A 13,831-nucleotide genomic window follows, 5' to 3' on the forward strand; every position below is an offset into this window, starting at 1 on the left:
CTCTAGATTATGGTATAGAATATTGCAGGCTAATACCCTCAAAAATCCCTACAATAATGCCCTGTAGCTACAGGTAATCCCCCCTCTCCGAGCTGCAGTTGGAAGTTCCAGGTATTCCGAATCTCTTCCTCTTCAAAATGGCATTACGAGCCGCTACATGACCGAGCGAGAGTCCGTTGAAACACACAGAAGTATAAGCTCGATGATTACACGAGTAGTATGAAGAAAAAATAATAAGGTAAGTAGATACATACCTACACGTAAAATTGTTTGAACGATCATCATAAAGAACTTTTACAAACTCGTGCTGCCAAATAGAATCGCACAACGCCGATCGAGCCTAGGTGAAGTAGGTACCTACGCAAAGCTACGCCACGAGATGGACGCTGCAAAGGTGTAAGTACCTACCTATAATTATAACCAAGCCGCCGTACGCAGTGAATACAAATAAAGCAGCTAGTACAAGAGCGGAGCTGACGGTACGCATATTTGTAATTTTCAGTAGCCGTCAGCTGCACGGACGTATGTACGAGTGTGGCTGCTTTCGTACCGCAGCGTGCACAGCGTAGCTGCGTAGGTGTGCCGCTCGGCAGTTCATCGTTCGCCGCAATTCCTTTGTCTCGACGATCATACGCCGGCGGTAGCGCAGCGCTTGCACCGATCGCGTTCGAAACGGTATTGCCGGATTCACGGAGCGAGTCGGCGAGCGAGACGTTGAGCCGATGAACATTCGGCGCAGGGTAAAACTTTTTGGAACCTTGACCGATGGAAATGAGAACGCGCATTTCCAGCGGTACGTGAGCTGCATCTGCGCGGATAATCGTGCGTCAGAGTCAATGGTATCAAATCGAAGAAGAAGACGAAGACGAAGACGAAGCCGTCGAGGGAAAATGAGAAGCAGTAGCTAACCGCTGGGCGTGTCCAGCGTATGACAGCGCAGTGGGCGGTACAAAATGGCGACTAGCCACGCCTGCCGCGATTCGCTACTGGTGAGCTGTCTGAGCGCAGCCGCGCCTATTTAGCCGTGCGATATCCGTCCTCGCTCGCTTAGCCCGATGCGGCGCTCTCTCGTCTTACACAGTAGACGTTACAGGTTGCGTATGAACGACGATTGGCTTCAATTTATGGAAAACAAAAGTTGATCGGAAGACCTCACGCGCAACGATCTATGCACGCTTTCTCTCGTTTTGCGAAAACGTGCACGGCAACGTCGAGCTTTACGTATACCTATAAAGTCAACGAATGCTCTTCCCACGACAAACAAATAATAGGAAAGATCGTTTATAGTCGCGATAGGGTCTGAGGATATTTGCATAAAACATTTGCCCTCGAGGCCCATGATGCATAAGTAGGTACGTCGCGACACTAACGCAGTCGATTCTCCCTCAATGCGGGCACATATGACTAATTGTAGGTGTCACCTTGCGACGAAGAGTTTTTCGTGCGGGGTAAAAATATAGATGCATGTAAGCACTGGGCGCGCTGGTTACTAGCTACAGTGCTGCGGCACCGCCGTACGGCGTGTACACGTAGGCATGTGTGTGTATACATATTTATATCACAAATACACCGAAAATGGTTTCGTGTGCGGTGACGACGGTACGCCGCTTGGTGAAAGCTGCACGAAAGTGGCTAATGGAGAAAGTATATCTGCGATAGGATACCTGCACCGAATCTCGCTCCACGTTCGATGACGACTGCTGTTAGTCCAAGTTGAAAACCGCGCAACGATCATTCGTTTTCGTCAGTCGTCGTTCGCTCTGCAAGCTCAATCATAAGAGCTGTCTATATACATATATACCTATAAATGTAATATCGTGAGTGATCGTTTACCAACAGCGCTGTTCTACTAACTTTTGACGTGTTTGACAAATGTGCAGGTTGTACATTGCATAAGCGTAAGTCACTGTTTACTGTTGTAGATATACATATACATGACGTAAGAACGCAACGTTTGCAAAGCGTTTACACTTCTCATCATAAGTATGTAGATATACCATGACATTCTCCTGAAGCAGAGAAGATTCATTATCGTAAAATCAGTCTTTGTCGGTGGAGGCGTTGAGGCTGGACTTATTATATATAGTATTATACGCAGGAGGGGTGTCGGTAAAGTCGGTTTTTGATTCTATTATTCGTTTCGTGAACGTGTTAAAAAAAAATAAAAAATCGATACTATTATACGCAACATTAGAATTGTCTGAGATTTAGTATACCATACCGAACCAAATACACGTATATTTTTCAAAAGCCAACTTCTTGAGAATCACTTTAAAATTGCAAAATAATGATTTTTTTAATTCCTGAGGTCCGTGACGTTAGCGTTACTTCAACCCCGTGAAAAATGTCGCATACGGATTATTTTCTGAGAATCGTCTTACGTCCGTTTTCATTAGACCAGCTTGTGGATAAGTGATTCTTTACTTGACGGTCAATTGTCAAACGATTACACCTGGCGTTGAGTGTTTCCGGTATTATTTTTAAAGATGCCGCAATTCATAATTGATTTGTCTGATATACTTACAGATAAATAGGCGGTTTCGAGCTGACCATGATTATCCAACCTATAGAAACTTTTCGGATTCAAACTCGTTTCGGGCTGAAATAATAATCATGACAACAACAACAACAACAACAATAACAAAAACAATAATAATAATGTTATTGTCTTATACGAATTTTGGAATACCAATATCAAATACGTCGTGATCAGCGACCAGAAAAACCTAACGGTTCCAATTTTCACTCCATCAATGGTTCAATGTTCATCCATTCTCAAGATATCATTTGTATTTGTTTTTTAGAATACTCGTATTTAAATAATTAGAAAAGTACCAAACAGATCAAAGACAAAATTCAACCTGTTTCAAATTAAAGTCCGGTAACTTGTTCTCGAGATATCGTCGGACAAAACACTTGATCATCGTATACGTACCTACACACACACACACACACACACACACACACGCGCGCGCGCGCGCGAACATCCATCAGAAAATGATTGGAGGTGATGCTCTAGACTTTAAGATGTGGACATTTGATAAAAAGTTGCATTTTCGGGGTGATTACAATAACTTCCATTCTTCTCTAAAAACAGAAAAACGGTATAAAGTTAAAAAAACATTTGACACCAAAGCTATCCAGGTATCGACGAAGTTCTACTATAGATTAGATAGACAACTTTGAAAATCGGAGGATTTACGAGCTAATTTTTAAAAAATAAATAAATTAAATTTAAATTTACGTCTAATACGTTTATCACATTTTCTAAGTGTCTGGAATTCCTTATTTTAGTCAAGTTCGAACCACTTACTTATCAGCTAATTGCTCGCAAGAAAAATTATTGCTTGAAAATTTTTGGATAATTGTAATGGACGAATTAATAGGAAGCTCGATTCTAATGTGAAAGCAAAAAAGTAAAATAACAACTTTGACACATTTCATACACCTTTCATATGAGTAGTTTTTAGAAAAGAACGGTGGTCATGGGAGTTCATTGTTAACAGCGTGAAACGAGCAACGCTGACATCGCAGTGCAGACCATACACGTGATAATTTCATGTGTCTGCGAGAACTAAGGATGTTCTTCGCACCTACAATAATAGCTCGGACAACAAAGGAATCTCGTCACGAAATGTGACTCTTATCGAAATGAATAAAATACCAATATACATAGTTGAAAGTGAACCTGACATGGTTCAAAAAATGGCCTTATTAAGATATCCCTCCTTTCCAACATTTCACATCCTCGTGCACATCTTCGACATGCATCGCATATCAATCCTATATCCATCTGAACCTCCTCTCGAAGTCATATTATACATATAGTATAAGATCCAACCGAGTATATACCCACGACATGTTTAATTATACCCATTTGCAGGTGATTGTCTGCAACCCGAAGCGTTGCAATGGAGGATGAGAACAGAAATGACCGCAAGACGGACGAGGCAAAGCAATCGGATGCTAACTCATCGGCAAAGGAAGTCTCGGGAAGGTCACATCTATTGAGACAAACACTGACGGCGATCGGTCCGATAATGTCTACGATATCGGTCGGCGCGACCTTCGGTTACAGCGCGGTGCTTCTGCCGCAGCTGAAGCCTGACTCAGCAGCAGCAGCGGGGGGCTTCGGCCGAGATCTAAACGCGAGCAGCGTGTTCTGGCTGGAAAACAAGCTGAACGATTACGACAGGGATCATCGAATAACGACGAGCAGCCTCGATGATGAATCTTGGATCGCGGCTTCCGCGGCCCTTCTGATGGCCCCGGGTTGCTGGCTCTCGGGTATCCTGATGGAGCGACTGGGTAGACGCGTGTCTCAGATCCTGGTGAGTCCCGCGTACCTGATCGCCTGGGCGACGGTCGGTTTTGCCCCTAATTTCACGGTCCTGATAGTCGGTCGTTTATTGTCGGGCCTCTGCGTCGGCCTCCAGGGTCCGCTGGGTCCGGTTTACGTGGCCGAGACGAGCGAGCCGCGCATGCGCGGGATCCTGCTGGCCGGTATAAGCCTGGCCATTGCCGTGGGGATATTGATCTCCCACGTCCTCGGGACCTGGTTCTCGTGGCGGGTCGCCGCCCACCTTTGCGCCGGGTTCCCTGTCCTGTCTCTCCTCGCCTGCCTCTTCGCCCCGGAGAGCCCATCCTGGCTCGTGAAGAAGAAGCGGATTTCCGATGCGACGAACGCCTGGCTTTACCTCCGGGGTAAGAACGCGGCAGCGGAATTTCGAGCGTTGGAATATCGCTCGTCGGAAACCCCCGAAAACTCGACGACCGGCGGTGCAGTCTGGAACTCCCGGACGTTTCTCGCGCCCCTAGCGATCCTCAACGTATTTTTCTTCGTTCAACAATTCTCGGGCGTAAACGCGGTTGCCTTCTACTGCGTACAATTGATCGCCGACGTTTCCGAGCCCGCGGATAATCGCAACGCGCATTACGCCACCCTGGTTCTCGACGTCGTTCGCGTCGTCGCCAGCTTCTTTGCCTGCTGGTTGACCCGCCGATGCGGTCGGCGAGGCCTCGCCCTCGTTTCCGGCGCCGGAACGGCGTCGAGTCTCTTCGTGCTCGGCGGAGGGCTGCTCTTCGGCCTGGGAACGCCGTGGCTTCCGGGCTCGATGCTCGTCGTTTTCGTCTTCCTGGTCAGCGTCGGTCTGGTGCCACTGCCCTGGCTTTTATGCGGCGAGATATTCCCCGTCGCGGCACGCGGCCTCGGATCCGGTCTCAGTTCGGGCTTCGCGTTCGTTTGCTTTTTCATCGTCGTCAAGACCGGACCTGCGATGACCGCGACCCTGAGTAATCCGGGGACTTTTCTACTTTACGGGTCTCTGACCGCGGCTGGTACGGTCTTCTTGTACTTCTTCTTACCCGAGACAAAGGACAAAACTCTCCAAGATATAGAGGATCACTTTTTACGGAATAGAAACGCTCCCGCCGCCGCCGTGGTCGCAACCTCGAATACAATTCATACAGTCGGTGATGACAGTATGAAGAAAAGTCACCCGTAGTAAAGTAACTTATACATTAACTATATTGTTTAATGTGTATTGTATATGTATATATATGTATATATAAGATAATAAGCTGCAGGGAGCAGAAAGTACAAAAATTCTTTCAGCGAGTATGATTATCTCAATTCCTCATAGTTGTAATGTTTTTTTTTCGCCACTGTCGATTACACCTACGTTTTTATATAAATGACGTGAAACAATGTGTAACGATTCAAGACGTATTATGTAAAGTATAGCTATGCGTACATGCTTATCATGCTGCTGTCCTGCGTGCATAAACATCGTGTGAATAAGCTGAACGGATGCATTATGAATATATAATGTCCTGCATTTAATACCGAAGAGAAAAACCAAGCCCGTGGCGGAATCAGCTTTTTGAAATACATATATGTAACAGAAAAACGGCATCTTATATATCTCTAACCGGTACATGTATGATAATTAATCGTCGCCAATGAAGAGAAGGCGGACGTCGTTAAACCCCTTAAAGAATATGTGATTAGAAGCCGAATGCTGCTGCGATGCGGGGGGGATATCCATACAAGGACACACGTATACGCGCATACGCATGCACACTGCGTATAATACAGGCGAAGGGGCGTGGTACGTGGGTAAAACGCTAGCGGTAGCGGCGGGGTTTCCCCCACCACCGGAAGTCGCCTATATACACTGGACCTATTCTAGGTTCTAGATTATTAACCGAGTAACGAACGATTATTTCTGTTCATTATACGCATTATAGATGGGTGTGTTTTGTGGCGAGTTGACGTTTTTGCCAACACATCGATTATAGGATCATAATGCACCTATTGTTATACATGTGACAATTATGCCACAGGAAAATATGACTGTTTAGCGATCACCTGATTTGACAAGGACGCGGAAGCAAATACGTGACAATGTTTTCTTTCACCCTGTCGTTACAAGTTGTAAATGTAGATATAATGTGACCATCTGTGATCCCCATGTGTGATACGGAGTGCATAACACTGGTCGACAAAAAATAAAATATATTTTTCGGTTTGTATTTAAATGAATAATTTTTGATTCTATACATTGACTAATAAACAAAATCTTCATTTATTACTTATAAAATTTGTTTTTGTCTTTTTTACGTTGATAAATAAAACTGTTGATGTTTTTGGTTGATAATATAAACAGCGGGTAGCAGCACGGTGAAATAAAAAACAAAATTTATTTGATAAAACGATTTTTTCTGTTATTAATTACGTGGAAGAAATCAAAATTTGACTTCTAGAACCCAGACTCAAAATTCGCGTTGACCGGTGTTATGTCTTCAGGATATCAACGACGTCAGAAGCACTGTGTTATATACCTATATATAAGGTATAACGACACAAACGATGTCTACTACCTATCTAGTATATTGATTATCCTAAATTGACCCCCAGAACGAAGATATGCGTTTCTCCCCTTTCGTGCAAGCTCTTTGCCGCCGACGGCAGAAGCAGCGACATTTCTCCCGAATCGTCCCAGTGATCTTTTAAGATATTATATACAATTAATGCAATTGCATGGAAATTTTTAAAGAAACTGAAGCAAAACAAATATATGATCAAAAAAATTACAGTGAGATGTATTCGCCCCAATACGAAGCCGATGAACGATATTACTTGACGCTAGGCACTTATAGGCCATTATATGGCTCAGCCTGCACATATCAGGTGTGTTGTATGCTCACGCGGAACGATAGATTTACTTGAAAACCCCTCGCTTCATCGATTGAAAGTCGTTTCTGCCTATAGCAAACATTTTAGAGAGCTTTGCGATACCCGTTTCACTGCAGCTGATCGCTGAATTGCATGGGATCTATCATGTATGCAAATCGAGATCGTCAATTCCGAAGACAGAAACTAGTCGTGAGAGTAATTATTTCATACAACTGTAATTCTCGGTAAGAAATAAGCAACAGTTGAAGAGATTTCACGGCATCTTTCGTCGTATCGGTGAATAAATCGGAAAGAAAGCAAAGACAACGAAGAAAAGAACGGCGAGACTTTCTTCAACTCGATTAACCTACCTAAGATACCTAATTAGTGCTAATAATCATTTTACGGGTTCGTCGATATTTCTCCGTAAATTCCATCACATGCAAACTCTAAGGTCCGACTCTTCGTAGACCGCCGACTAACCGGAAGTAACTTGAGAACTTTTATAATGGCGGATTAAACTAAAAGACGCACGTCCGGGAAACTCCCCATCCGATCTCGTAACAGTTTTTCTTGTCTTTGTCAAATGTTTATGCACAATTAATGCACAGATAAATTTTGAACAATTTCACGGGTGCAGAATATCACAAGCATGATTAGTATACTTGAAACCGTATCACTAATTTTGATTACGTCACCTCAGATAAAATTTCTTTTCTCACAATCACGTTTCGCAATTTATTTTCATATTTTCCCCCTGAAGTTACAAATTTTCGTCATCTATGCATCATGCGCCTAATTCTATACTCAGTGTGATGGAACCTGAAGACAATTTTCAAAAAGTTCGCACCTCTTCGTGTCAGCGCGTAAACATTTTTGCATTTGAATCTTATCCTGCATACTTTAACAGTAATTAACACCCATTTGTGAATTCCTTACGTAATGTAGGTGAAACAAAACAATACACAAACCTAGGTATGCATGCATAAATCAAAAAAAAAAAAACAAAAATCGGCACCAGGGATGGAGAACAAAATGCATATAGGTACGCAAATCAACATCCACGTGCACATAGTTTTCACCCACTCTTACGTGTTGCAGTAACCGCTTTTCGTCATCCGTCAAATACCTACGCATACACATACAAACACACACACACACGCACGCACGCACGCAAGCTTCCCTTTTGTAAGATTATCTTACCCTTTTGTATCCATCCTACTTCAACCGAATAAAGCTTCCTTCTTTTCTCTCTGATTTTATACATAGCCTTTTAGGTATATATCTTTCGGCGGGAACGGCTTGTCTTTCAGAAAGTCGTTACATACATCCTTGCACTGCGCGAACATTTTCTCCGATAATAAATAATAACGAACGAAACATATATTTCATACGTTAAGGAGGCACACATTTCTTAAATTATTGGCGAAAGAGCGATAAAAATTGCATTGTTGCGTGATACACTTTTTTTTCTTTCTGTATATGGTTTATTTTCGGGACGGAATAGATCAGGGATATTCACGCGTGACATTATAAAATTCTAGACATATTAAATGTATGCGACTAAATATTGTATATCTACATTCAAATTATCATATATGTATAATATATATATGTGTGTGCTATTTATTTATTTTCTATGTGTAGAAAGGGTTCTAGGTACACTTTTCATATGTATGTGTATAAGTGATATGAATATCCTAACGAGGCACATTTTTCCGACAATAATTGTATTACAACATATCTAAGGCCACGTAATATTATTTTATACCTTATGGAATGCGCAACGCTAATACATCTTGTATAATTATCTTTATGGTTGCGTTAATATACACGATACATTTATGTATGTATCTATGCGTATGAAAACGTAGGAAGGAGAGCGAGCGGAATTAAAAAAAATACCGAGTTCAATTTGAACTATAAAAGCTTGCTTTAGAGTCAGAAGAAATTATGCAATGATCATTTCGCAATGAAAAGATGACGAAAAAAGTCCCGAGGCAGGTGAATCAGGTGCACGCTCACTCCATCAGTCTGGTGAATGATGTATGTATATACATACGTACGTAAATAAGTGCACATATATTATACATATAACAGTAGTTGCATATAATAACGGAGTCGAGATACATTTCTTCGTATAGATATTATACACTTCGTTAGTAATTTGGCGAGTATAACGTGCCAGGTTATAAAATTAAGTATACACGTTTGTATGATTGTATACACTAATATTATTCTAACAGAATTGTTATAAATAGTATAAACGTTATGGTCCCGATAATACGACCGTCGAATATTTCATCAGTTTAAGAGATTCCTTTTTAACCCCACTCCCTCCTATCAATCGTTACAATATTTCTACTCAGGATACACCAACATAAATTAAGCGTAAAAACTTTATAGCTGCCTTACTTGACCCGTCAAAACCGAGTATAATTAAGGTAATCCAATAGAAAGTTAAACGTTCAAAAAATTTGAACCAAGTACTTGATCGATTATCTGCAGAATTGTATTCGTGCTATATTTTGTAATTGACGTGAAACTTCGAATAACAGGACAAGAAAAAACCATCCAGTTTTTGGATGAACGAATACATGCGTGATGTGGATCGTATGAATTCAGTAACATAAAAATTTGTATCTTATTTACAAATAAATAACGAACAAAAAAAAATTTGGACTATAATAGAACTGCAGGCAAATCTTGGCAAACAGAAAGTGAACGATGTGGTCATTGATGAAAAAGAATCACCGCTCGTTCAAGTCATGAATTGTGTCGAATTCGACATTTTCCTTCTTGATCTTCTTTCCACTAACTGGATAAGGCACATAGGTATGTATATATATTTGCGTATATATATGTATCTATATAATATATGAATAATATGGATTGTATATATTTATAAACCTGGAAGGAACGATACTGTTGTGGTTAAAATAATTAAAAACACTGAACCGAAATTGTGGCAGAATTCATAGCTGCGTAGTGATGACTGTCTTTCTAGTGATTACAGTATGCCGTGGTGGGCTTTGAACCGACGGAGTTTCCTGAGTTGGGTCAGCCACGAGCCACGGACTAATATCAGATGCTTCCTGCCCATCGTCCTGAAATAAACAATCAAAAACGATCTTTCAAATTCAAAAAAAAAATGCGGTCTCCCTTGTCCCCTAGTTTTTTAATTCTACGTACAATCACTAAAAACGCATAATCTTACACAGCACATACCAAACAATGGAGGACCAGGGTAAAACTGAGAACAAATCAGGGGAAACACTGCTGTTCAATAAATCAAGCAAAGATCAACACAGCAAAAACCATACCTTATGAGCAACGGTGGTTGTCGTAGTTTGAATTTCTTCAGTTTTCACAATCCGTGCTCCACCTCGCTCAACTTCTCTCTCTCCGTTATCTTTCCGTTCCAAAGCAACAGACTGTTCCTCTTTAAATGGATTCAGTAAGCCAAGAAATGGATTACAGTCGATAAAGGGATTTGTGTTTTTATTTTCTTCCTCTTCGCCTGCAGTCCTAGCTGCCGGCTTTTCTTTTTCCTCCGAAACTTGGGCAAGATCATTGTTCTCGTTGCTGGTGAAAGGATTAAACGGGTTCTGGGAGTGATTAGAAACCTTGGGGGTCAACGGTGTCGTTTTCTGCTCAATCTGACCCCAACTGTCCAGCGAGAAGTGTGTCACAGTAACCGTATCATCGGCTGGAAGTGTAGCTGCAGCTGCTCCACTCACAGAAAGTGTCAATTTGTCTCCACCCTATGTGATTAGCCAAGCAAAAGCAACAAAATGTGTAAAGATAGAAAGCTAGCCACAAACGAAAAATGAGAACGGCGCTTAAACAAGAGTTACAACAAAGATAATCACCACAATTGACCAAATTTCACATTGGGAATTCGAGGGAGGTGGGTTGACAAAAAATTGAGCAAGAATATTTTTTTCCAGCATCTTTTTGTTGCTGCAACGTTTGTCATTAATTAATATAAAAGCACTATGTATCAATGTAGCCAACACTTAGCCAGACAGGACACATACCAGAGATTGATCGAGGCAAAATTTTGTAAAATTACTTTGATGACGACAGAAGACAATAAGTACAGGCCAACTTACCACAGACACTATAGTCGCGGCATCGGTGTGCAGATTCTTGTCTGGAGGTAGCGAAGGCGTCTCAGTAGCGCTGACAGATATAAGATTCGAATTTTTTCCCTGTTCCAGTGATTTTGCCTTCAGTATGTTACATTTGAGTGATTCAGGAGGTATAGGAGTGCGAGGAGGCAGCGTGGAACCACCACCGACCTGATTATTGGGTACCAACAGTGCATGCTGACTAGTCATACTCTCGGGAGTTAAGCATGGCTTAACCGGCTCAGCTTCCTTGTCTGTATCAGTAGCTGTGGTTTGATTTCTTGATTCCAGAGGATGTTGATCCTTTGCTAACGATTTGAGCAACGAATCTACCAGTGGTGACGAAGCACCCTGGATGCTGGAACTGGTCGAATTTGAACTGCATCTGCTGGGCTCGCGTCTGATAGCCTCGGTTTCTACAGCTGGAATAAAGTTGCAAAGTCTATACTAATGTAAAGGACGTGAGAAAAGCTCAGCATCACATAGTAATAATTTTCTTGAAAGTGAACGGCTATCGAAGACACTTCGTTTCAGAACAAAGTTAAACAGATTGAGAGTAATATTTAGATTCTTACCAACAGGAGGCTGAACTTGAGGATGCTGAGCTTGAACTAGCGGCTGATCTTGAGGCGGCTCGACTTGGTGTTGTCGTTCGCGAAGTACATGGCTCTGGCGTCTGGCGTATCGCTGGCTTGGTCGTCGTTCGAATTGAACAGTGCGTCTTGCTCGATTAAGCTGGGTTGTTTGGAACTCGGTTTTTCCACTGTAGCGGAAACGTGATCCCATTCGGAAAAAGTTCTGACGTGCTCCAGCACCCTTGACTGGAGCGCGTAAGCGGAAGAACGCGTGATGCTCAACGGCACATTTCCACAGATGTTTACAAGCTTTTTCGTTGGCTAGTCTAAAGACAAAGGTATGCTCCTGCTCGCCCTGGCCTTGGTCATCCTCTTCCACTACAACCAACGTCAGCTTCTTTTTTTTGAAATCCAGCCTTCCTATTTTCGGCCAGAAAAATAGCCCTATCTTCTGTGAACCTTCGAATACCAAAATTCCCGTTGGCGTCAAGCCAAGCGAATATTCGCACGCGTCTTTACCAAGCACGGTATGCATATCCACACCATACATGTCAAGCCATTTGGCTTTCCCAAGATACGCGGATTCTGCCTGCGCCGGGCTCAGGCCAGAGCACTTTTTGTATTCCTCCAATATTTCAAGCTCCATCTGCTCTGTCTGATCATCGACAAAACGAAATTCAGATACCGTTGCTGCAGTGTGTACGGAAGGATCGTAGTCGCCCAATTCCGCTAATGGGAGATAAATAAGATCAAACAATGTGATTTAAATGAAAGCGATATAATTGAAAGCCAATGAATAATCATTACTCACACTGCAAAGTAAGAGCTGCCATTTGTACGGCAACTGGATATGGGCAATGCAGTCTCCCATCAAGAAGGTCATGTTTCAGTTGAAGGAAGAACTGATATCGTGTCAATTCTTCCCTCAGAGTATTAGGCTCCGACGAATAGAACTTTACCTTTAATCTTAAAGTATATGGTGGTCCGACTGGGGATGAATAAAGAGAATGAATTCAACAGGTTCAAAAATTTTAAGTAGATACTTAAAATGCAACACATACACATTGCGTAGAGATCTACTAACTTTTAACCTGCTTCTTGATAGGTTTGGTAGGATCGAGCCAGTGCTGAACATTATTGCTGTCAGTGTACTGCAGCCCAAAGTAATCTTTCTCTATCAAATCCAAACTGTAGAAGACTTGCTCGTATAGATCACTGGCCAATGCCTTTTTCTATAGATAGTTGAAAAACAAAAAGAAAGCAAAACAGACGTAATGTAATTTTATCGATCAACCCAAATCTGGAAGTAAGAAGATATTCTAGTCTAGGATTTCTAGCTGTTAGCATAGCCAAAAAATATGATTGTTGTTTGGCAGAATTTTAAAAACCATAATATGAATGACAAACACTAAGATTTCACAGCATGTCGATGGAAGAATTGGAGTAATGCAGAAGGTCTTTGTTGCCTTACCGACAGTTCAATAGGCAAGTCTGTTCCATCCAACAGGATTACCCTGCATTGTACAACGTTTTTGTTCCCCAATAATCTCTGATTCTTGATGTGCGACGAACCGCCCTGGGCAGTCGTGCTGCGTCCCCTGCGCCGCGATAAGAATCTCAACATTTTTTCCGATTTCCGAGGCACTTGTCTCAGTTACGAAATAGGTTTATCATTACTGGGTGTTTGCTAAAAAATATTTATGGTATTATAACTTTGGCAGCATACGGTAACAGAACATTATTGAAGAAAATATCTAACTTAAACACACCCCTTCGCTTTCTGTTGACAATGGCAGCCATTTGCAATACAGCGGTACACTCCATAGACTATAATCAAAGCTATGGTTGTAGACTTGCTTGGCAAAAATTAATTCAGCCGGTAATGGTAGAAGTTTTCTGTACCGGTACTGACGTTCTCGTTTCGATACGGCCCATTACGTTGGCTA

The 13,831-nt window shown here is 42.0% G+C and overlaps 2 protein-coding genes across 4 annotated transcripts; one reads left to right on the forward strand and one right to left on the reverse strand.

Moving 5' to 3' along the window:
• The first annotated feature begins 1,718 nt into the window (after positions 1-1,718).
• Positions 1,719-9,064, forward strand: LOC124217281 (facilitated trehalose transporter Tret1-2 homolog). Its single transcript, XM_046622690.2, has 2 exons — positions 1,719-1,898; positions 3,884-9,064. Exon 2 carries the CDS (start codon positions 3,912-3,914, stop codon positions 5,502-5,504), a length of 1,593 nt encoding a protein of 530 aa, XP_046478646.1. The 5' UTR covers positions 1,719-1,898; positions 3,884-3,911; the 3' UTR covers positions 5,505-9,064.
• yrt (erythrocyte membrane protein band 4.1-like yurt) lies at positions 8,673-13,830 on the reverse strand. Of its 3 annotated transcripts, none has more exons than XM_046624354.2 (8): positions 13,645-13,830; positions 13,357-13,572; positions 12,970-13,117; positions 12,697-12,873; positions 11,886-12,614; positions 11,293-11,732; positions 10,501-10,941; positions 8,677-10,284 (listed from the first exon to the last, which is right to left on the reverse strand). In XM_046624354.2, the coding sequence occupies exons 2-8, from the start codon at positions 13,507-13,509 to the stop codon at positions 10,153-10,155; spliced, it is 2,220 nt and encodes a 739-aa protein (XP_046480310.1). In that variant the 5' UTR covers positions 13,510-13,572; positions 13,645-13,830; the 3' UTR covers positions 8,677-10,152. The 3 variants fall into 3 exon arrangements, with proteins under 3 accessions (XP_046480311.1, XP_046480310.1, XP_046480309.1); XM_046624353.2 differs by having other exon boundaries at positions 8,678-10,284; positions 13,655-13,830; XM_046624355.2 differs by lacking the exon at positions 10,501-10,941 and having other exon boundaries at positions 8,673-10,284; positions 13,655-13,830.
• Between the last annotated feature and the right edge of the window lies 1 nt (position 13,831).

The sequence above is a fragment of the Neodiprion pinetum genome, chromosome 4 (genome assembly GCF_021155775.2).
Source record: "Neodiprion pinetum isolate iyNeoPine1 chromosome 4, iyNeoPine1.2, whole genome shotgun sequence".
Classification (NCBI taxonomy): Eukaryota; Metazoa; Arthropoda; class Insecta; order Hymenoptera; family Diprionidae; genus Neodiprion; species Neodiprion pinetum.

What these genes read in the sequence shown, in the direction of transcription:
- LOC124217281 (XM_046622690.2), top strand. Translation starts at nt 3,912, where the DNA reads ATGGAGGATGAGAACAGAAATGACCGCAAGACGGACGAGGCAAAGCAA.
- yrt (XM_046624354.2), bottom strand. Translation starts at nt 13,509, where the DNA reads ATGTTGAGATTCTTATCGCGGCGCAGGGGACGCAGCACGACTGCCCAG. An exon ending in GGCAGCTCTTACTTTGCAGT is followed by an intron (nt 12,615 to 12,696) that starts GTGAGTAATGAT and finishes ATCTCCCATTAG; the next exon opens with CGGAATTGGGCGACTACGAT. An exon ending in CAACCACCGTTGCTCATAAG is followed by an intron (nt 10,285 to 10,500) that starts GTATGGTTTTTG and finishes TGTTTATTTCAG; the next exon opens with GACGATGGGCAGGAAGCATC.